Source organism: Anomalospiza imberbis, unplaced genomic scaffold, assembly GCF_031753505.1.
Source record: "Anomalospiza imberbis isolate Cuckoo-Finch-1a 21T00152 unplaced genomic scaffold, ASM3175350v1 scaffold_276, whole genome shotgun sequence".
Taxonomy (NCBI): domain Eukaryota; kingdom Metazoa; phylum Chordata; class Aves; order Passeriformes; family Viduidae; genus Anomalospiza; species Anomalospiza imberbis.
Genome location: NW_027099902.1, coordinates 35,239 through 56,934, shown reverse-complemented (window position 1 = coordinate 56,934; position 21,696 = coordinate 35,239). Strand labels below are relative to the sequence as shown.

The window sequence follows — 21,696 nt, the reverse complement described above, 5'->3', positions numbered from 1 at the left end:
GTTCAATCCCATCCCATTCCCACTCCAGTCCCAGATTGCTCCAACCTTTCCTGGGACACTCCCAAGGAGCAAACCAACCTCCTCAACTCCTCACCCCACCCAGCTTTTCCCAGAATTCCCTTCCGTTTCCATCCCTAAATCCCATAAAATTCCCTGGGGATGGATCCTGAGCGTCCTTGATCCCAGAGTCCTGGAATGGTTTGGGATGGGATCCATAGATCTCCAATCCCATCCCACATTCCACCCCCGATCCTAAACTGCTCCAACCTTTCCCTTGGACACTGCCAGTGACAAATCAACCCCTCTCCTCCTCACACCCCCCAGCTTTTCCCGGAATTCCCCTCCCTTTTCCATCCCCGAATTCCGTAAAGATCCCTCAGGATGGATCCTGAGCGTCCTTGATCCCAGAGTCCTGGAATGGTTTGGGATGGGATCCATGGATGTTTAATCCCATCCCATTCCCACCCCAATCCCAGATTGCTCCAACCTTTCCCCGGCACACTCCCAAGGAGCGAACCAACCTCCTCGGCTCCTCTCCACACCCAGCTTTTCCCGGAATTCCCTTCCCTTTTCCATCCCCAAATCCCATAAAATTCCCTGGGGATGGATGCTGAGCGTCCTTGATCCCAGAGTCCTGGATAGGTTTGGGATGGGATCCATGGACCTCTAATCCCATCCCATTCCCACCCCAATCCCAGATTGCTCCAACCTTTCCCCGGCACACTCCCAAGGAGCGAACCAACCTCCTCAGCTCCTCAACACACCCAGCTTTCCCTGGAATTCCCTTCCCTTTTCCATCCCCAAATCCCATAAAGAACCCTGGGGATGGATCCTGAGCATCCTTGATCCCAGAGTCCTGGAATGGTTTGGGATGGGATCCATGGACGTTCAATCCCATCCCATTCCCACCCCAATCCCAGATTGCTCCAACCTTTCCCCGGCACACTCCCAAGGAGAGGACCAACCTCCTCGGCTCCTCACCACACCCAGCTTTTCCTGGAATTCCTTCCCTTTTCCATCCCTAAATCCCATAAAATTCCCTGGGGATGGATCCTGAACGTCCTTGATCCCAGAGTCCTGGAATGGTTTGGGATGGGATCCATGGACGTCCAATCCCATCCCATTCCCACCCCAATCCCAGATTGCTCCAACCTTTCCCCGGCACACTCCCAGGGAGCGAACCAACCTCCTCAGCTCCTCACCCCACCCAGCTTTTCCTGGAATTTCCTTCCCTTTTCCATCCCCAAATGCTGTAAAGATCCCTGGGGATGGATCCTGAGCGTCCTTGATCCCAGAGTCCTGGATAGGTTTGGGATGGGATCCATGGATGTTCAATCCCATCCCATTCCCACCCCAGTCCCAGATTGCTCCAACCTTTCCCTTGGACACTGCCAGTGACAAATCAACCCCTCTCCTCCTCACCCCACCCAGCTTTTCCTGGAATTTCCTTCCCTTTTCCATCCCCAAATCCCATAAAGATCCCTCAGGATGGATCCTGAGCGTCCTTGATCCCAGAGTCCTGGAACGGTTTGGGATGGGATCCATGGATCTTCAATCCCATCCCATTCCCACCCCAATCCCAGATTGCTCCAACCTTTCCCCGGCACACTCCCAAGGAGCGAACCAACCTCCTCGGCTCCTCACCCCACCCAGCTTTTCCTGGAATTTCCTTCCCTTTTCCATCCCCAAATGCTGTAAAGATCCCTCGGGATGGATCCTGAGCGTCCTTGATCCCAGAGTCCTGGATAGGTTTGGGATGGGATCCATGGATGTTCAATCCCATCCCATTCCCACCCCAGTCCCAGATTGCTCCAACCTTTCCCCGGCACACTCCCAAGGAGCGAACCAAACCTCCTCGGCTCCTCTCCACACCCAGCTTTTCCTGGAATTCCCTTCCCTTTTCCATCCCCAAATCCCATAAAGATCCCTCAGGATGGATCCTGAGCCTCCTTGATCCCAGAGTCCTGGAACGGTTTGGGATGGGATCCATGGACGTTCAATCCCATCCCATTCCCACCCCAATCCCAGATTGCTCCAACCTTTCCCCGGCACATTCCCAAGGAGAGAACCAACCTCCTCGGCTCCTCACCACACCCAGCTTTTCCCGGAATTCCCTTCCCTTTTCCATCCCCAAATCCCATAAAATTCCCTTGGGATGGATCCTGAGCATCCTTGATCCCAGAATCCCGGATCGGTTTGGGATGGGATCCATGGACGTCCAATCCCATCCCATTCCCACCCCAATCCCAGATTGCTCCAACCTTTCCCCGGCACACTCCCAAGGAGCGAACCAACCTCCTCAGCTCCTCACCCCACCCAGCTTTTCCTGGAATTTCCTTCCCTTTTCCATCCCCAAATGCTGTAAAGATCCCTCGGGATGGATCCTGACCGTCCTTGATCCCAGAGTCCTGGAACGGTTTGGGATGGGATCCATGGACGTTCAATCCCATCCCATTCCCACCCCAGTCCCAGATTGCTCCAACCTTTCCCTGGGACACTCCCAAGGAGCGGACCAACCTCCTCAGCTCCTCACCCCACCCAGCTTTTCCCAGAATTCCCTTCCCGTTTCCATCCCTAAATCCCATAAAATTCCCTGGGGATGGATCCTGAGCGTCCTTGATCCCAGAGTCCTGGAATGGTTTGGGATGGGATCCATGGACGTCCAATCCCATCCCATTCCCACCCCAATCCCAGATTGCTCCAACCTTTCCCCGGCACACTCCCAGGGAGCGAACCAACCTCCTCAGCTCCTCACCCCACCCCAGCTTTTCCTGAATTTCCTTCCCTTTTCCATCCCCAAATGCTGTAAAGATCCCTCGGGATGGATCCTGAGCGTCCTTGATCCCAGAGTCCTGGATAGGTTTGGGATGGGATCCATGGATGTTCAATCCCATCCCATTCCCACCCCAGTCCCAGATTGCTCCAACCTTTCCCTTGGACACTGCCAGTGACAAATCAACCCCTCTCCTCCTCACCCCACCCAGCTTTTCCTGAATTCCCTTCCCTTTTCCATCCCCAAATCCCATAAAGATCCCTCAGGATGGATCCTGAGCGTCCTTGATCCCAGAGTCCTGGAACGGTTTGGGATGGGATCCATGGATGTTCAATCCCATCCCATTCCCACCCCAATCCCAGATTGCTCCAACCTTTCCCCGGCACACACCCAAGGAGCGAACCAACCTCCTCGGCTCCTCACCCCACCCAGCTTTTCCTGGAATTTCCTTCCCTTTTCCATCCCCAAATGATGTAAAGATCCCTCGGGATGGATCCTGAGCGTCCTTGATCCCAGAGTCCTGGATAGGTTTGGGATGGGATCCATGGATGTTCAATCCCATCCCATTCCCACCCCAGTCCCAGATTGCTCCAACCTTTCCCCGGCACATTCCCAAGGAGCGAACCAACCTCCTCGGCTCCTCTCCACACCCAGCTTTTCCTGGAATTCCCTTCCCTTTTCCATCCCGAATTCCGTAAAGATCCCTCGGGATGGATCCTGACCGTCCTTGATCCCAGAGTCCTGGAACGGTTTGGGATGGGATCCATGGACGTTCAATCCCATCCCATTCCCACCCCCAATCCCAGATTGCTCCAACCTTTCCCTTGGACACTGCCAGTGACAAATCAACCCCTCTCCTCCTCACCCCACCCAGCTTTTCCTGGAATTTCCTTCCCTTTTCCATCCCCAAATTCCGTAAAGATCCCTCAGGATGGATCCTGAGCGTCCTTGATCCCAGAGTCCTGGAATGGTTTGTGATGGGATCCATGGATGTTCAATCCCATCCCATTCCCACCCCAGTCCCAGATTGCTCCAACCTTTCCCCGGCACACTCCCAAGGAGCGAACCAACCTCCTCGGCTCCTCTCCACACCCAGCTTTTCCTGGAATTCCCTTCCCTTTTCCATCCCCGAATTCCGTAAAGATCCCTCAGGATGGATCCTGAGCCTCCTTGATCCCAGAGTCCTGGAACGGTTTGGGATGGGATCCATGGACGTTCAATCCCATCCCATTCCCACCCCAATCCCAGATTGCTCCAACCTTTCCCCGGCACATTCCCAAGGAGCGAACCAACCTCCTCGGCTCCGCACCGCCCCCTCCCCGCCCCGATTTCCCCCGCCGGCCGTCCCCTTCCCCGTTCCTTGCCCCGGCCGGAATTCCCGAGGCTCTCCGCCGGCCGGCCTTCCGTCCCTCAGGAGCGGCTGATGCTGTCCATCCTGCCCAAGCACGTGGCGGACGAGGTGCTGAAGGACATGAAGAAGGACCCGAGCCAGAAGGAGCTGCAGCAGTTCAACACCATGTACATGTACCGCCACGAGAACGTCAGGTCAGGCCCCGCGATCCCCCGGAAATCCTTCCCGGGAAACTCCGCCGCCACCCCCGCCGAGGGCGGGTGGGGAAGGGGGACCCCGCGCCTCTGAAGCGCTGCCGGGAAAACCGCCGGGGGTTTGCCGCGGCTCCCCACCGCCCCCCGTCCCGCGTGGAAAAGGTTGCAGGAAAACCGTTGGGAAGTCCCAAAACTCGCCCGTTCTGTGCGGAAAACATTCGCGGAAAACATTGGGAATTCCCAAAATTCCCCTGTTCTGCACACAAAATATTCCTGAGAAACCATTGGGAAGTCCCAAAATTCGCCCATTCTGCGCGGAAAACATTCCCGGAAAACGATTGGGAAGTCCCAAAATTCACTCGTTCTGCGCTGAAAACATTCCCGGAAAACCATTGGGAATTCCCAAAATTCCCCCATTCTGTGCGGAAAACACTCCCGGAAAACCATTGGGTATTCCCAAAAACTTGACTGTTGTGCGTGGAAAACATTCCCGGAAAACCATTGGGAATTCCCAAAATTCCCCGTTCTGCTCAGAAAACATTCCCGGAAAACCATTGGGAATTCCCAAAAACTCGCCCGTTCTGCGCAGAAAATATTCCTGGGAAACCATTGTGAATTCCCAAAATTCCCCCGTTCTGCTCAGAAAACATTCCCAGAAAACCATTGGGAAGTCCCCAAATTCGCCCGTTCTGTGCGGAAAAACATTCCCAGAAAACCATTGGGAATTCCCAAAATTCCCCCATTCTGCACAGAAAATATTCCCGGAAAACCATTGGGAAGTCCCAAAAATCATCCATTCTGCGCAGAAACATTCGCAGAAACCATTGGGAATTTCCAAAATTCACCCGGTCTGCTTGGGAAACGTTCCCAGAAACCCGGCAGGAATTCCCAAAATTCTCCAATCCTGCATGGAAAAAGTTCCCAGAACAAAGCCAGGAAATCCCACAATTCGCCCATTCTGTGAGGAAAACGTTCCCGGAAAACCAGTGGGAAGTCCGAAAATTCCCCCACTCCCCACAGAAAACGTTCCCAGAAAATCAGCGGGAATTCACAAACTTCCCCCGTCCCATGTGGAATATTTTCCCGGAAAATCAGTGCAAAATTCGCCGCTCTCCATGGAAAACGTTCCTGGAACACCGGCTGAAATTCCCAGAATTCCCCCATTCTGTGTGGAAAATGCTCTTGGAAAACTGGTGGGAATTCCCAAAATTCCCGCATTCTGGCTGGAAAACTTTCCCGGGAAACCCCCGCCGCGACCCTACCAAGGTTCCCCCCTTTCCGCGCCTTAAAGCGTTGTCGGGGAAACCACTGGGAATTCCCAAAATTCCCCCGTTCCGCATGCAAAACATTCCCAGAAAAATGGTGGGAACTCCCAAAATTTCCCCATTCTGCCTAGAAAACATTCCCGGAAAACCGGCAGGAATTCCCAAAATTTCCCCATTCCGCCCAGAAAATGTTCCCAGAAAAACCGGTAGGAATTCCCAAAATCCCCCCATTCCACACATAAAATGTTCCAGGAAAACCAGTGGGAATTCCCAAAATTCTCCCATTCCGCATGGAAAACGTTCCTGGAAAACCGGCGAGAATTCCCAAAATTCGCCCATTCTGGCCAGAAAACGTTCCCGGGAAACCCCGCCGCGACCCCCACAAGGTTCTCCCCTTTCCGCGCCTTAAAGCGTTGTCGGGAAAACCGCTGGGAATTCCCAAAATTCCCCCATTTCACACAGAAAACGTTCCCAGGAAACCAGCGGGAATTCCAAAAATTCGCCCATTCTGCTCAGAAAACATTCCCGGGAAACCAGCGGGAATTCCCAATTTGCACCCAGAAAACGTTCCCGGAAAACCGGCGGGAATTCCCAAAATCCCCCCATTCCACAGAGAAAACGTTCCCAGAAGAACGGTGGGAATTCCCAAAATTCTCCCATTCTGCCCGGAATACCGGTGGGAAGTCCCCAAATTCCACCATCCTGTGAGCAAAATGTTCCCTGAAAACTGATGGGAATTCCCAAAATTCCCCTCGTCCCACACGGAAAATGTTCCTGGAAAACCGATGAGAATTCCAAAAATTCCCCCGCATTCCGCACAGAAAGCATTCCCAGAAAACCGGCGGGAATTCCTAAGATTCCCCTGTCCCGCGTGGAAAATGTTCCCAGAAAATTGGTGGGAATTCCCAAAATTCCCCTCGTCCCGCACGCTGGGAAACCAGTGAGAATTCCAAAAATTCCCCCCCAGTTCTGCGCAGAAAGCATTCCTGGAAAAACCGGTGGGAATTCCCAAAACTCGCCCATTCTGCATGGAAAATGTTCCCAGAAAACCGGTAGGAATTCCCAAAATTAAATTCCCCTTGTCCCACGTGGGAAACGTTCCCAGAAAATCAGAGGGAATTCCCAAAATTCTCCCATTCTGCATGGAAAATGTTCCTGGAAAAACGGCGGGAATTCCCAAAATCCCCCCCCACCCCGTTCCACGCCCGGAAAACATTCCCGGAAAAACAGCTGAAATTCCCAAAATTCCCCCATTCCGCGCGGAAAACGTTCCCGGAAAACCGGCAGGAATTCCCGAAACTGGGATGGGGTTGGGACTGAGTTTTCAGGGCGTCGTTTTTCCCTTATCCCAGATTTTTTCTTTGGGAAAACGGGAATGAGGAAGTCGGGATTGAGTTCGTCGAGCGTTGTTTTGGCCGCATCCAGGATTTTTTTGGGAAAAGCGGGAATGAGGAAGTCGGGATTGAGTTCGTAGGGCGTCGTTTTCCACCGTATCCAGGATTTTTTTAGGAAAAACGGGAATGAGGAAGTCGGGGTTGAGTTTGCAGAGAGTCATTTTTCCCTTATCCAGGATTTTTTTTGAGGAAAAACGGGAATGTGGAAGTCGAGATTGAGTTCGTAGGCCGTCGTTTTCACCATATCCAGGATTTTTTTGGGGAAAAATGGAATGAGGAAGTCGGGATTGAGTTCGTAGGGCGTCATTTTCACTGTATCCAGGATTTTTTTTTGGGAAAAAATGGGAATGAGAAAGTCGAGATTCTGTTTCGAGAGTGTGGTTTTCACCGTATCCAGGATTTTTTTAAGGAAAAACAAGAATGAGGAAGCCGAGATTCTGTTTCTCGAGCGTCGTTTTCACCGTATCCAGGATTTCTTTTTGGGAAAAACGGAAATGTGGAAGTCGAGATTCTGTTCGTAGAGCGTTGTTTTCATCGTATCCAGGATTTTTTTTGGGAAAACGGGAATGAGGAAATCATGACTGAGTTTGCAGTGAGTAATTTTTCCCTTATCCAGGATTTTTTTTTTTTGGGAAAAACGGGAATGAGGAAGCCGAGATTCTGTTTCTCGAGCGTCGTTTTCACCGTATCCAGGATTATTTTAGGAAAAACGGAATGAGGAAGCCGAGATTCTGTTCGTAGAGCGTTGTTTTCACCGTATCCCGGATGATTTTTTGGGAAATACGGGAAGGAGGAAGTCGGGATTCTGTTTCTCGAGCATCGTTTTCACCGTATCCAGGATTTTTTTTTGGGAAAAACGGGAATGAGGAAGCCAAGATTCTGTTCATAGAACGTTGTTTTCACCGTATCCTGGATTTTTTTTTGGGAAATACCGGAGTGAGGAAGTCAGGACTGAGTTTGCAGCGAGTCATTTTTCCCTTATCCAGGATTTTTTTTTTTGGGAAAAACGGCAATGAGGAAGCCGAGATTCTGTTTCTAGGGCATTGTGTTCACCGTATCCAGGATTTTTTTTGCGAAAACGGGAATGAGGAAGTCGAGATTCTGTTTCTAGGGCATCGTTTTCACCGTATCCTGGATTTTTTTTTGGGAAAAACGGGAATGAGGAAGCCGAGATTCTGTTTCTAGGGCATCGTTTTCACCATATCCAGGATTTTTTTAAGGAAAAACGGGAATGAGGAAGCCGAGATTCTGTTTCTAGGGCGTCGTTTTCACCGTATCCTGGATTTTTTTTTTGGGAAAAACGGGAATGAGGAAGCCGAGATTCTGTTCATAGAGCATTGCTTTCACTGTATCCAGGATTTTTTTTGGGAAAATGGGAATGAGGAAGTCGAGATTCTGTTTCTAGGGCATCATTTTCACCACATCCAGGATTATTTTAGGAAAAACGGGAATGAGGAAGCCGAGATTTGTTTCTAGAGTGTCGTTTTCACCGTATCCAGGATTTTTTTTTGGGAAAAACGGGAATGAGGAAGCCGAGATTCTGTTTCTAGGGCATCGTTTTCACCATATCCAGGATTATTTTAGGAAAAACGGGAATGAGGAAGCCGAGATTCTGTTTCTCGAGCGTCGTTTTCACCGTATCCAGGATTTTTTTTGGGGAAAAACGGGAATGACGAAGCCGAGATTCTGTTCGTAGAGCATTGCTTTCACTGTATCCAGGATTTTTTTTGGGAAAACGGGAATGAGGAAGTCAGGACTGAGTTTGCAGCGAGTCATTTTTCCCTTATCCAGGATTTTTTTTTTTTTTGGGAAAAACGGGAATGAGGAAGTCGTGATTCTGTTTCTAGAGTGTCGTTTTCACCGTATCCTGGATTTTTTTTTGGGAAAAACGGGAATGAGGAAGCCGAGATTCTGTTCATAGAGCATTGCTTTCACTGTATCCAGGATTTTTTTTGGGAAAATGGGAATGAGGAAGTCGAGATTCTGTTTCTAGGGCATCATTTTCACCACATCCAGGATTATTTTAGGAAAAACGGGAATGAGGAAGCCGAGATTCTGTTTCTAGGGCGTCGTTTTCACCGTATCCAGGATTTTTTTAAGGAAAAACGGGAATGAGGAAGCCGAGATTCTGTTTCTAGAGTGTCGTTTTTCCCTTATCCAGGATTTTTTTTGGGGAAAAACGGAAATGAGGAAGTCGAGATTCTGTTTCTAGAGTGTCGTTTTTCCCTTATCCAGGATTTTTTTTTGGGGAAAAACGGAAATGAGGAAGCCGAGATTCTGTTTCTAGAGCGTCGTGTTCACCGTATCCAGGATTTTTTTAGGAAAAACGGGAATGAGGAAGCTGAGGCAGAGCGTTGTTTTCACTGTATCCCGGATTTTTTTTGGGGAAAAACGGGAATTTGGGATTGAGTTCGTTAGGCCTTGTTTTCTCCATATCCAGGATTTTTTTTGGGAAAATCGGGAATGAGGAAGTCAGGATTGAGATCGTAGGGCGTCGTTTTCACCGTATCCAGGATTTTTTTAAGGAAAAACCGGAATGAGGAAGTCAGGACTGAGTTTGCAGAGCGTTGTTTTCACCGTATCCCGGATTTCTTTTTGGGAAAAACGGGAATGAGGAAGCCGAGGTTCTGTTTCTAGAGTGTCGTTTTCACCGTACCCAGGATTTTTTTTTTTGGGAAAAACGGAAATGAGGAAGTCGGGATTCTGTTCGTAGAGCGTTGTTTTCACCGTATCCCGAATTTTTTTTTGGGAAATACGGGAATGAGGAAGTCGGGATTCTGTTTCTCGAGCGTCGTTTTCACCGTATCCAGGATTTTTTTTGGGAAAAACGGGAATGAGGAAGTTGAGCTTCTGTTCGTAGAGCATTGCTTTCACTGTATCCAGGATTTTTTTTGGGAAAACGGGAATGAGGAAGTCAGGACTGAGTTTGCAGTGAGTCATTTTTCCGTTATCCAGGATTTTTTTTTTTTTTGGGAAAAACGGGAATGAGGAAGCCGAGATTCTGTTTCTAGAGCGTCGTGTTCACCGTATCCAGGATTTTTTTAGGAAAAACGAGAATGAGGAAGCTGAGGTAGAGCGTTGTTTTCACTGTATCCCGGATTTTTTTGGGGGAAAAACGGGAATTTGGGATTGAGTTCGTTAGGCCTTGTTTTCTCCATATCCGGGATATTTTTTGGGAAAAACGGGAATGAGGAAGTCGAGTTTCTTTTTGTAGAGTGTAGTTTTCTCCATATCCAAGATTTTTTTTGGGAAAAACAGGAATGAGGAAGTCGGGATTGAGATCGTAGAGCATTGTTTTCACCGTATCCAGGATTTTTTTAAGGAAAAACCGGAATGAGGAAGTCAGGACTGAGTTTGCAGAGAGTCATTTTTCCCTTATCCAGGATTTTTTTTGGGGAAAAACGGGAATGTGGAAGTCGGGATTGAGTTCGTAGGGCGTCGTGTTCACCGTATCCAGGATTATTTTAGGAAAAACGGGAATGAGGAAGCCGAGATTCTGTTTCTTGAGCGTCGTTTTCACTGTATCCAGGATTTTTTTTGGGAAAACGGGAATGAGGAAGTCAGGACTGAGTTTGCAGTGAGTCATTTTTCCCTTATCCAGGATTTTTTTTTTTTTTTGGGAAAAACGGGAATGAGGAAGCCGAGATTCTGTTTCTAGGGCGTCGTTTTCACCGTATCCTGGATTTTTTTTTTGGGAAAAACGGGAATGAGGAAGCCGAGATTCTGTTCATAGAGCATTGCTTTCACTGTATCCAGGATTTTTTTTGGGAAAATGGGAATGAGGAAGTCGAGATTCTGTTTCTAGGGCATCATTTTCACCACATCCAGGATTATTTTAGGAAAAACGGGAATGAGGAAGCCGAGATTTGTTTCTAGAGTGTCGTTTTCACCGTATCCAGGATTTTTTTTTGGGAAAAACGGGAATGAGGAAGCCGAGATTCTGTTTCTAGGGCATCGTTTTCACCACATCCAGGATTATTTTAGGAAAAACGGGAATGAGGAAGCCGAGATTTGTTTCTAGAGTGTCGTTTTCACCGTATCCAGGATTTTTTTTTGGGAAAAACGGGAATGAGGAAGCCGAGATTCTGTTTCTAGGGCATCGTTTTCACCATATCCAGGATTATTTTAGGAAAACCGGGAATGAGGAAGCCGAGATTCTGTTTCTAGGGCGTCGTTTTCACCGTATCCAGGATTTTTTTAAGGAAAAACGGGAATGAGGAAGCCGAGATTTGTTTCTAGTGTGTCGTTTTCACCGTATCCAGGATTTTTTTTTGGGAAAAACGGGAATGAGGAAGCCGAGATTCTGTTTCTAGGGCATCGTTTTCACCATATCCAGGATTATTTTAGGAAAAACGGGAATGAGGAAGCCGAGATTCTGTTTCTAGAGTGTCGTTTTTCCCTTATCCAGGATTTTTTTTTGGGGAAAAACGGAAATGAGGAAGTCGAGATTCTGTTTCTCGAGCGTCGTTTTCACCGTATCCAGGATTTTTTTTTTGGGGAAAAACGGGAATGAGGAAGCCGAGATTCTGTTTCTCGAGTGTCGTGTTCACCGTATCCAGGATTATTTTAGGAAAAACGGAAATGAGGAAGCTGCGGTAGAGCGTTGTTTTCACTGTATCCCGGATTTTTTTTGGGGAAAAACGGGAATTTGGGATTGAGTTCATTAGGCCTTGTTTTCTCCATATCCGGGATATTTTTTGGGAAAAACGGGAATGAGGAAGCCGAGATTCTTTTTGTAGAGCGTAGTTTTCTCCATATCCAGGATTTTTTTGGGGAAAAACGGGAATGAGGAAGTCAGGATTGAGATAGTAGAGCGTCGTTTTCACCGTATCCAGGATTTTTTTAAGGAAAAACCGGAATGAGGAAGTCAGGACGGAGTTTGCAGAGCGTTGTTTTCACCGTATCCAGGATTTCTTTTTGGGAAATACGGGAATGAGGAAGCCGAGGTTCTGTTCGTAGAGCATTGTTTTCACTGTATCCAGGATTTTTTTTGGGAAAACGGGAATGAGGAAGTCAGGACTGAGTTTGCAGTGAGTCATTTTTCCCTTATCCAGGATTTTTTTTTTTTTGGGAAAAACGGGAATGAGGAAGCCGAGATTCTTTTTCTAGGGCATTGTGTTCACCGTATCCAGGATTATTTTAGGAAAAACGGGAGCGAGGAAGCCGAGATTCTGTTTCTAGGGCGTCGTTTTCACCATATCCAGGATTATTTTAGGAAAAACGGGAATGAGGAAGCCGAGATTCTGTTTCTCGGGCGTCGTTTTCACCGTATCCATGATTATTTTAGGAAAAACGGGAATGAGGAAGCCGAGATTCTGTTTCTAGGGCATCGTTTTCACCATATCCAGGATTATTTTAGGAAAAACGGGAGCGAGGAAGCCGAGATTCTGTTTCTAGGGCATTGTGTTCACCGTATCCAGGATTATTTTAGGAAAAACGGGAATGAGGAAGCCGAGATTCTGTTTCTCGGGCGTCGTTTTCACCGTGATATAATTTTTTTTTCCTTTTTTTTTTTCCTTTTTTTTTTTTTTTTTTTTTTTGGGTGGGGGAAAAAAGCCGGGGCTGGGTTTGCCGCGCGCCGCTCCGGCCTCCTCCCGGACGCGTTTTTTCTTTTCCCCCCGGGAAGGGGCGGGCGGGGCCGGCTGACGGGCGGGCGGGCGCTGTCCCCGCAGCATCCTCTTCGCCGACATCGTGGGCTTCACGCAGCTCTCGTCCTCCTGCAGCGCCCAGGAGCTCGTCAAGCTCCTCAACGAGCTCTTCGCCCGCTTCGACAAGCTGGCCGCCGTGAGTGCGGGGCTCCCGGGATTCACGGGATTCCCGGAATTCCACCCCCACCCCCCGCCCGCCGCCGCCAAAAAAAAAAAAAAAAAAAAAAAATCACTCCTCCCCGCCACCCCCAATCCCAGATGGCTCCAACTTCACCTCGGGCATTCCCAGGGATGAATCGACCCCTCCGCTCCGCGCCACGCCCGACTTTTCCTGGAATTCCCTTCCCATTTCCATCCCCGAATCCCACAAAAATCCCTCGGGATGGATTTGGAGCGTTCTCGATCCCAGAATCATTTGGGATGGGATCCATGGATGTTCAATCCCATCCCATTCCCACCCCAATCCCTGATGGCTCCAACTTCACCTCGGGCATTCCCAGGGATGAATCGACCCCTCCCCTCCATGCCACGCCTGACTTTTCCCAGAATTTCCTTCCATTTTCCATCCCCAAATCCCATAAAAATCCCTTGGGATGGATCCGGAGTGTCCTTGATCCCAGAATCCCAGAATGGTTTGGGATGGGATCCATAGATCTCCAATCCCATCCCACATTCCACCCCCGATCCCAAACTGCTCCAACCTTTCCTTGGACACTCCCAGGGATGAATCGACCCCTCCCCTCCGCACCACGCCCGACTTTTCCCGGAATTCCCAACTTTTTCACGGAATTCGCTTCCTGTTTCCATCCCCAAATCCCTCGGGATGGATCCAGAGTGTCCTTGATCCCTGAATCCCAGAAGTGTTTGGGATGGGACCCATGGATGTTCAATCCCATCCCATTCCCACCCCAATCCCAGATTGCTCCAACTTCACCTCGGGCATTCCCAGGGATGAATCAACCCCTCAGCTCTGCGCCACGCCCGACTTTTCCTGGAATTCCCTTCCCATTTCCATCCCTGAATCCCATAAAAATCCCTCGGGATGGATTTGGAGCGTTCTTGATCCCAGAATCATTTGGGATGGGATCCATGGATGTTCAATCCCATCCCATTCCCACCCCAATCCCTGATGGCTCCAACTTCACCTCAGGCATTCCCAGGGATGAATCGACCCCTCCCCTCCGTGCCACGCCTGACTTTTCCCAGAATTTCCTTCCATTTTCCATCCCCAAATCCCATAAAAATCCCTTGGGATGGATCCTCAGTGTCCTTGATCCCAGAATCCCAGAATGGTTTGGGATGGGATCCATAGATCTCCAATCCCATCCCACATTCCACCCCCGATCCCAAACTGCTCCAACCTTTCCTTGGACACTCCCAGGGATGAATCGACCCCTCCCCTCCGCACCACGCCCGACTTTTCCCGGAATTCCCAACTTTTTCACGGAATTCGCTTCCTGTTTCCATCCCCAAATCCCTCGGGATGGATCCAGAGTGTCCTTGATCCCTGAATCCCAGAAGTGTTTGGGATGGGACCCATGGATGTTCAATCCCATCCCATTCCCACCCCAATCCCAGATTGCTCCAACTTCACCTCGGGCATTCCCAGGGATGAATCAACCCCTCAGCTCTGCGCCACGCCCGACTTTTCCTGGAATTCCCTTCCCATTTCCATCCCCGAATCCCACAAAAATCCATCGGGATGGATCCAGAGTGTCCTTGATCCCAGAATCGTTTGGGATGGGATCCATGGATGTTCAATCCCATCCCATTCCCACCCCAATCCCTGATTGCTCCAGCTTCACCTCGGACATTCACAGGGATGAATCGACCCCTCAGCTCTGCGCCACGCCCGACTTTTCCTGGAATTTCCTTCCATTTCCATCCCCGAATCCCATAAAAATCCCTTGGGATGGATCCTCAGTGTCCTTGATCCCAGAATCCCAGAACCGTTTGGGATGGGATCCATGGACGTTCAATCCCATCCCATTCCCACCCCAATCCCAAGCTGCTCCAACCTTTCCCTCGGACACTCCCAAGGACGAACCGACCCCTCCCCTCCACACCACCCCCGGCATTTCTCCCCCTGTAATTCCTGATTTTCCCCCCAGCATTCATTTCCCTTTTCCGTCCCCAAATCCCATAAAAATCCCTTGGGATGGATCCGGAGCATCCTTGATCCCAGAATCCCGTGATGGTTTGGGACGGGATCCATGGATGTTCAATCCCATCCCACATTCCAATCCTGATCCCATATTTCCTTGGACAGTCCCAGCGATCTGGAGATTCTCTGGGAATTCCCCCCTAAAAAAAATCTGGGATGGGGGACGAGGAGGTCGGAAGCCCACGAGGCGACGGAGGCGTCCCCCGCTCCGATGGGTGGGAAATGGGGTTGGGAATGGGAAATCCGTTGGGAATTGGGCGGGACGATGGGAATTCCGGGAATTGGGGATTCCCAGAAACATCACCAGCTGCGGATCAAGATCCTGGGGGATTGCTACTACTGCATCTGCGGGCTGCCGGAATTCCGGGAGGACCACGCGGCCTGCTCCATCCGGATGGGGCTGGCCATGGTGGAGGCCATCGCGTAAGGGAACGGGGACGGGAACAGGGACAGGGACGGGGACGGGGATGGGAACAGGAATGGGAATGGGAACGGGGACGGGGACGGGGACGGGAATGGTAACGGGGATGGGAACAGGGACGGGGATTGGAATGGGGACGGGAACGGGGACAGGGATGGGGACTGGGACGGGGACAGGGATGGGAGTGCGGACGGGAATGGGGATGGGAATGGGAATGGGGACGGGAATGGGAGTGGGGATGGGAATGGGCATGGGAATGGGAACGGGAATGGGAAGGGGCTGGGAACAGGGATTGGAGTGGGGACGGGAACGGGGATGGGAGTGGGGACGGGAATAGGAACAGGAACGGGGATTGGAGTGGGGACGGGAACTGGAATGGGGACGGGAACGGGGATTGGAGTGGGGACGGGAACTGGAATGGGGACGGGAACAGGGATTGGAGTGGGGACAGGAACTGGAACAGGGATGGGGATGGGGATGGGAACGGGGACGGGAACGGGGATTGGAATGGGGACGGGAACTGGAATAGGGACAGGGTCAGGGACTGGAATGGGAATGGGAATGAGGACGGGAATGGGGATTGGAGCGGGAACGGGAACTGGAATGGGTACGGGGATGGGAGTGGGGACGGGAACAGGGATGGGAGTGGGGATGGGAACGGGAACGGGGATAGGAGTGGGGATGGGAATGGGAATGGGGACGGGGACGGGAATGGGATGGGATGGGATGGGGATGGGGATGGGACCTGGGAATGGGAATGGGAATGGAGATGGAGATGGGGAAATGGCAATAAGAATGGAGATGGGAATGGGGATGGGAATGGGATTGGGGATGGGAATGGGACATGGAAATGGGACTTGGGAACGGGAATTGGGATGGGGATGGGCTTGGGGTGTGATTGCTGATGATGGAGGCTGGGCTGCAGGAGGCCACATTCCCTGCGGATTTTCTGCGTTCCCGGCGAATACTCGGCATTCCATGCTGATATTTCCCGTTGCCATTCCCCATTCCCCGTGGCCATTCCCCATTCCCCGTGGCCATTCCTGTTTCCCCGTGGCCATTGCCATTCCCTGTGACCATTTCCCGGTCCCCATGACCATTCCCGGTCCCCATGAACATTCCCAGTCCCCGTGGCCACACCGCGTTGCCGTCACGCAGCTCGGTGCGGGAGCGGACGCGCACGGCTGTGGACACCCCTGGTCCCTGTGGCCACTGCCTATCGCTGTTCCTGGTCCATGTGGCCACTGCCCATCCCTGTTCCTGGTCCCTGTGGCCACTCCGGGTCCCCATTCCCGATGCCCGTGGCCACTCCCAGTGCCCGTGGCGCAGCTCGGTGCGGGAGCGGACACGCACGGCCGTGGAACTTGCCAGTGACCATTCCCCATGAACATTCCCGGTCCCCGTAGCCATTCCTGGTCCCCGTGGCCACTCCCGGTCCCCGTGGCCATTCCCAGTGACCATTCCCCATGGCCATTCCCGGTCCCCGTAGCCATTCCTGGTCCCCGTGGCCATTCCCAGTGACCAGTCCCCATGGCCATTCCCATTCCCCATGATCATTCCCTGTCCCTGTGGCCACTCCTGGTCCCCATGACCATTCCTGGTCCCTGTGACCACCCCTGGTCCCTGTGGCCACTGCCTATCCCTGTTACTGGTCCCTGTGGCCACTGCCCATCCCTGTTCCTGGTCCCTGTGGCCACTCCCCATCCCTGTTCCCGGTGCCCGTGGCCACTCCCGGTCCCCGTGGCCACTCCGGGTCCCCATTCCCAGTGCCCATGGCCACTCCCGGTGCCCATGGCGCAGCTCGGTGCGGGAGCGGAGGCGCGCGGCCATGGACATTCCCAGTGACCATTCCCCATGGCCACTCCCAGTCCCTGTGGCCACTCCTGGTCCCTGTGACCATCCCTGGTCCCCATGGCCACTCCCAGTCCCCGTTCCCAGTCTCCGTGGCCACTCCTGGTCCCCATGGCCATTCCCATTCCCCATGACCACTCCCGGTGCCCGTGGCCGCTCCGGGTCCCCGTTCCCGGTGCCCGTGGCCACTCCGGGTCCCCGTTCCTGGTGCCCGTGGCCGCTCCGGGTCCCTGTTCCCGGTGCCCGTGGCCGCTCCGGGGTCCCCGTTCCCGGTGCCCGTGGCCACTCCCGGTGCCCGTGGCGCAGCTCGGTGCGGGAGCGGACGCGCACGGCCGTGGACATGCGGGTGGGCGTGCACAGCGGCGCCGTGCTGGGCGGCGTGCTGGGCCAGAAGCGCTGGCAGTACGACGTCTGGTCCACCGACGTCACCGTGGCCAACAAGATGGAGGCGGGCGGCATCCCCGGGTGAGTGACCGCCGTCCCCCTCCCCGGCGCGGGGCGGCGGCCGCGGCGACGCCGGGGTGACGGCGGCGGCGGCCGCGGGCAGGCGCGTGCACATCTCGCAGAGCACCGTGGACTGCCTGAAGGGCGAGTTCGAGGTGGAGCCGGGCGAGGGCGGCTCCCGCTGCGACTACCTGAGGGACAAGGGCATCGTCACCTACCTGGTGGTGGTCCCCAAGCAGGGCCTGCGGCACGGCGTCAACGGCGTGGTGAGTGGCGCCGCCGGGGACACCGGGGACATTGATGGGGACACCGGGGACACGGGGGACACCAGGGACACTGGGGACACCGGGGACACCGGGGACATTGATGGGGACACCGGGGACACTGGGGACACAGGGGACACCGGGGACATTGATGGGGACACCGGGGACGCGGGGGAAACTGGGGATTTTGGGGACGCCAGGGACTCCGGGGATGCCGGGGACGGCAGGGACACTGGGGACACTGGGGACGCCGGGGACACTGGGGACACAGGGGACACCAGGGACATTGATGGAGACACCAGGGACACTGTGGACACCAGGGACACTGTGGACACTGGGGACACTGGGGCCACAGGGGACACCAGGGACATTGATGGGGACACTGGGGACACTGTGGACACCGGGGACACTGGGGACACTGTGGACACCGGAGACACTGGGGACACGGGGGACACCAGGGACATTGATGGGGACACCAGGGACACTGTGGACACCAGGGACACTGTGGACGCCGGGGACACCGGGGACACTGGGGACGCCGGGGACAGCGGGGACGCCGGGGACATTGGGGACGCCGGGGACACTGGGGACACCGGGGACACTGGGGATGTCGGGGACACTGGGGACACCAGGGACATGGGGGACACCAGGGACATTGATGGGGACATCAGGGACACTGTGGACACCGGGGACAATGGGAACACTGCGGGCAACAGGGACACCGGGGACACTGGGGACATGGGGTGTGGGGACATCCAGGGTGACTGCATGCCACCACAGACACTGTCACTGACCGTGTCCCATGGCGTGGTGAGTGACACTGCTGGGGACACTGGGGACACTGTCCCTGACCGTGTCCCATGGCGTGGTGACACCGCTGGGGACACTGGGGACACTGTCACTGACCGTGTCCCATGGCGTGGTGAGTGACACCGCTGGGGACACTGGTGGTGACACCCAGGGTGAGCATGTCACTGATCGTGTCCCAGAGTGTGATCAGTGACACTGGGGACATTGCTGGGGACACTGGGGACACTGGAGTGTGAGGACACCCAGGGTGACCGTGTCCCACCACCGACACTGTCCCTGACCCCATCCCATGGCGTGATGAGTGACACTGGTGACACGGTGACACCCACCATGCCAGTGTCCCACCACCGACGCTGTCCCTGACCTCATCCCATGGCGTGATGAGTGACACTGGTGACACAGTGACACCCACCATGCCGGTGTCCCCGCAGAAGCTGTCCCTGACCTTTTCCCATGGTGTGATGGGTGACACCGGTGACACAGTGACACGGTGACACCCACCATGCTCATGTCCCCGCAGAAGCTGTCCCTGACCTCATCCCACAGCATGATGAGCGACACCAGTAACACGGTGACACGGTGACACCCATCATGCCGGTGTCCCACCACCGACACCGTCCCTGACCCCATCCCATGGCGTGATGAGTGACACCGGTGACACCAGTGACACGGTGACACCCACCATGCCGGTGTCCCACCACTGACACTGTCCCTGACCTCATCCCATGGCATGATGAGTGACACCAGTAACACGGTGACACGGTGACACCCATCATGCCGGTGTCCCACCACTGACACTGTCCATGACCTCATCCCATGGCATGATGAGTGACACCAGTGACACCAGTGACACGGTGACACCCACCATGCTGGTGTCCCACCACTGACACCGTCCATGACCTCATCCCATGGCATGATGAGTGACACCAGTGACACCAGTGACACGGTGACACCCACCATGCTGGTGTCCCACCACTGACACCGTCCCTGACCCCATCCCATGGCGTGATGAGTGACACCGGGGACACCAGTGACACGGTGACACCCACCCTGCCGGTGTCCCACCACTGACACCGTCCATGACCTCATCCCATGGCATGATGAGTGACACCAGTGACACGGTGACACCCATCATGCCGGTGTCCCACCACCGACACCATCCCTGATCCCATCCCCTGGCGTGATGAGTGACACCGGTGACACCAGTGACACGGTGACACCCACCATGCTGGTGTCCCACCACCGACACTGTCCCTGACCGCATCCCATGGCGTGATGAGTGACACTGGTGACACGGTGACACCCACCATGCCCGTGTCCCCACAGAAGCTGTCCCTGACCATGTCCCATGGTGTGATGGGTGACATGGTGACACCCACCATGCCTGTGTCCCCGCAGAAGCTGTCCCTGACCATGTCCCATGGTGTGATGGGTGACACTGGTGACACGGTGACACCCACCATGCCCATGTCCCCGCAGAAGCTGTCCCTGACCTTGTCCCATGGTGTGATGGGTGACATGGTGACACGGTGACACGGTGACACCCACCATGCCCGTGTCCCCGCAGAAGCTGTCCCTGACCTTGTCCCATGGTGTGATGGGTGACACCGGTGACACCCACCATGCCCTTGTCCCCGCAGAAGCTGTCCCTGACCATGTCCCATGGTGTGATGGGTGACATGGTGACACGGTGACACGGTGACACCCACCATGCCCTTGTCCCCGCAGAAGCTGTCCCTGACCTTGTCCCATGGTGTGATGGGTGACACCGGTGACACTGGTGACACGGTGACACCCACCATGCCCGTGTCCCCGCAGAAGCTGTCCCTGACCTTGTCCCAGGGTGTTATGGGTGACACCGGTGACACGGTGACTTGGTGACACCCACCATGCCCGTGTCCCCGCAGAAGCTGTCCCTGACCATGTCCCATGGTGCGATGGGTGACACTGGTGACACGGTGACACCCACCATGCCCGTGTCCTCGCAGAAGCTGTCCCTGACCATGTCCCAAGGTGTGATGGATGACACCGGTGACACGGTGACACCCACCATGCCGGTGTCCCCGCAGAAGCTGTCCCTGACCATGTCCCATGGTGTGATGGGTGACACCGGTGACACGGTGACACGGTGACACCCACCATGCCTGTGTCCCCGCAGAAGCTGTCCCTGACCTTGTCCCATGGTGTGATGGGTGACACCGGTGACACGGTGACACCCACCATGCCGGTGTCCCCGCAGAAGCTGTCCCTGACCATGTCCCATGGTGTGATGGGTGACATGGTGACACCCACCATGCCCGTGTCCCCACAGAAGCTGTCCCTGACCTTGTCCCATGGTGTGATGGGTGACACCAGTGACACGGTGACACAGTGACACGGTGACACCCACCATGCCCGTGTCCCCGCAGAAGCTGTCCCTGACCTTGTCCCATGGTGTGATGGGTGACACCGGTGACACGGTGACACAGTGACACCCACCATGCCCGTGTCCCCGCAGAAGCTGTCCCTGACCTTGTCCCATGGTGTGATGGGTGACACCGGTGACACCCACCATGCCCTTGTCCCCGCAGAAGCTGTCCCTGACCATGTCCCATGGTGTGATGGGTGACATGGTGACACGGTGACACGGTGACACCCACCATGACCGTGTCCCCGCAGAAGCTGTCCCTGACCTTGTCCCATGGTGTGATGGGTGACACCGGTGGCACTGGTGACACGGTGACACCCACCATGCCCTTGTCCCCGCAGAAGCTGTCCCTGACCATGTCCCATGGTGTGATGGGTGACACGGTGACACCCACCATGCCCGTGTCTCCGCAGAAGCTGTCCCTGACCTTGTCCCATGGTGTGATGGGTGACACCGGTGACACGGTGACTTGGTGACACCCACCATGCCCGTGTCCCCACAGAAGCTGTCCCTGACCTTGTCCCATGGTGTGATGGGTGACACGGTGACACGGTGACACGGTGACACCCACCATGCCTGTGTCCCCACAGAAGCTGTCCCTGACCTTGTCCCATGGTGTGATGGGTGACACCGGTGACACGGTGACACCCACCATGCCGGTGTCCCCGCAGAAGCTGTCCCTGACCTTTTCCCATGGTGTGATGGGTGACA

At 54.0% G+C, this 21,696-nt stretch overlaps 2 protein-coding genes across 3 annotated transcripts in view; both read left to right on the top strand.

Annotated features, from left to right (window-relative positions):
* LOC137466549 (adenylate cyclase type 3-like) overlaps window positions 1–392 on the top strand; it is a 33,915-nt gene extending 33,523 nt beyond the window's left edge. Inside the window, 1 exon segment of the mRNA XM_068178263.1 lies at window positions 372–392. Within this exon segment, the coding sequence (XP_068034364.1) occupies window positions 372–392 (21 nt within the window).
* A 3,789-nt stretch (window positions 393–4,181) lies between these two features.
* Window positions 4,182–21,696, top strand: part of ADCY3 (adenylate cyclase 3) — a 33,503-nt gene continuing 15,988 nt past the window's right edge. For both annotated transcript variants that reach the window (XM_068178266.1, XM_068178265.1), the window contains exons 1-5: window positions 4,182–4,318; window positions 12,650–12,761; window positions 15,085–15,212; window positions 17,368–17,526; window positions 17,609–17,771. In XM_068178266.1, the coding sequence (XP_068034367.1) occupies window positions 4,197–4,318; window positions 12,650–12,761; window positions 15,085–15,212; window positions 17,368–17,526; window positions 17,609–17,771 (684 nt within the window). In that variant the 5' untranslated portion in view covers window positions 4,182–4,196. The remainder of the gene's footprint in view (window positions 4,319–12,649; window positions 12,762–15,084; window positions 15,213–17,367; window positions 17,527–17,608; window positions 17,772–21,696) is intronic.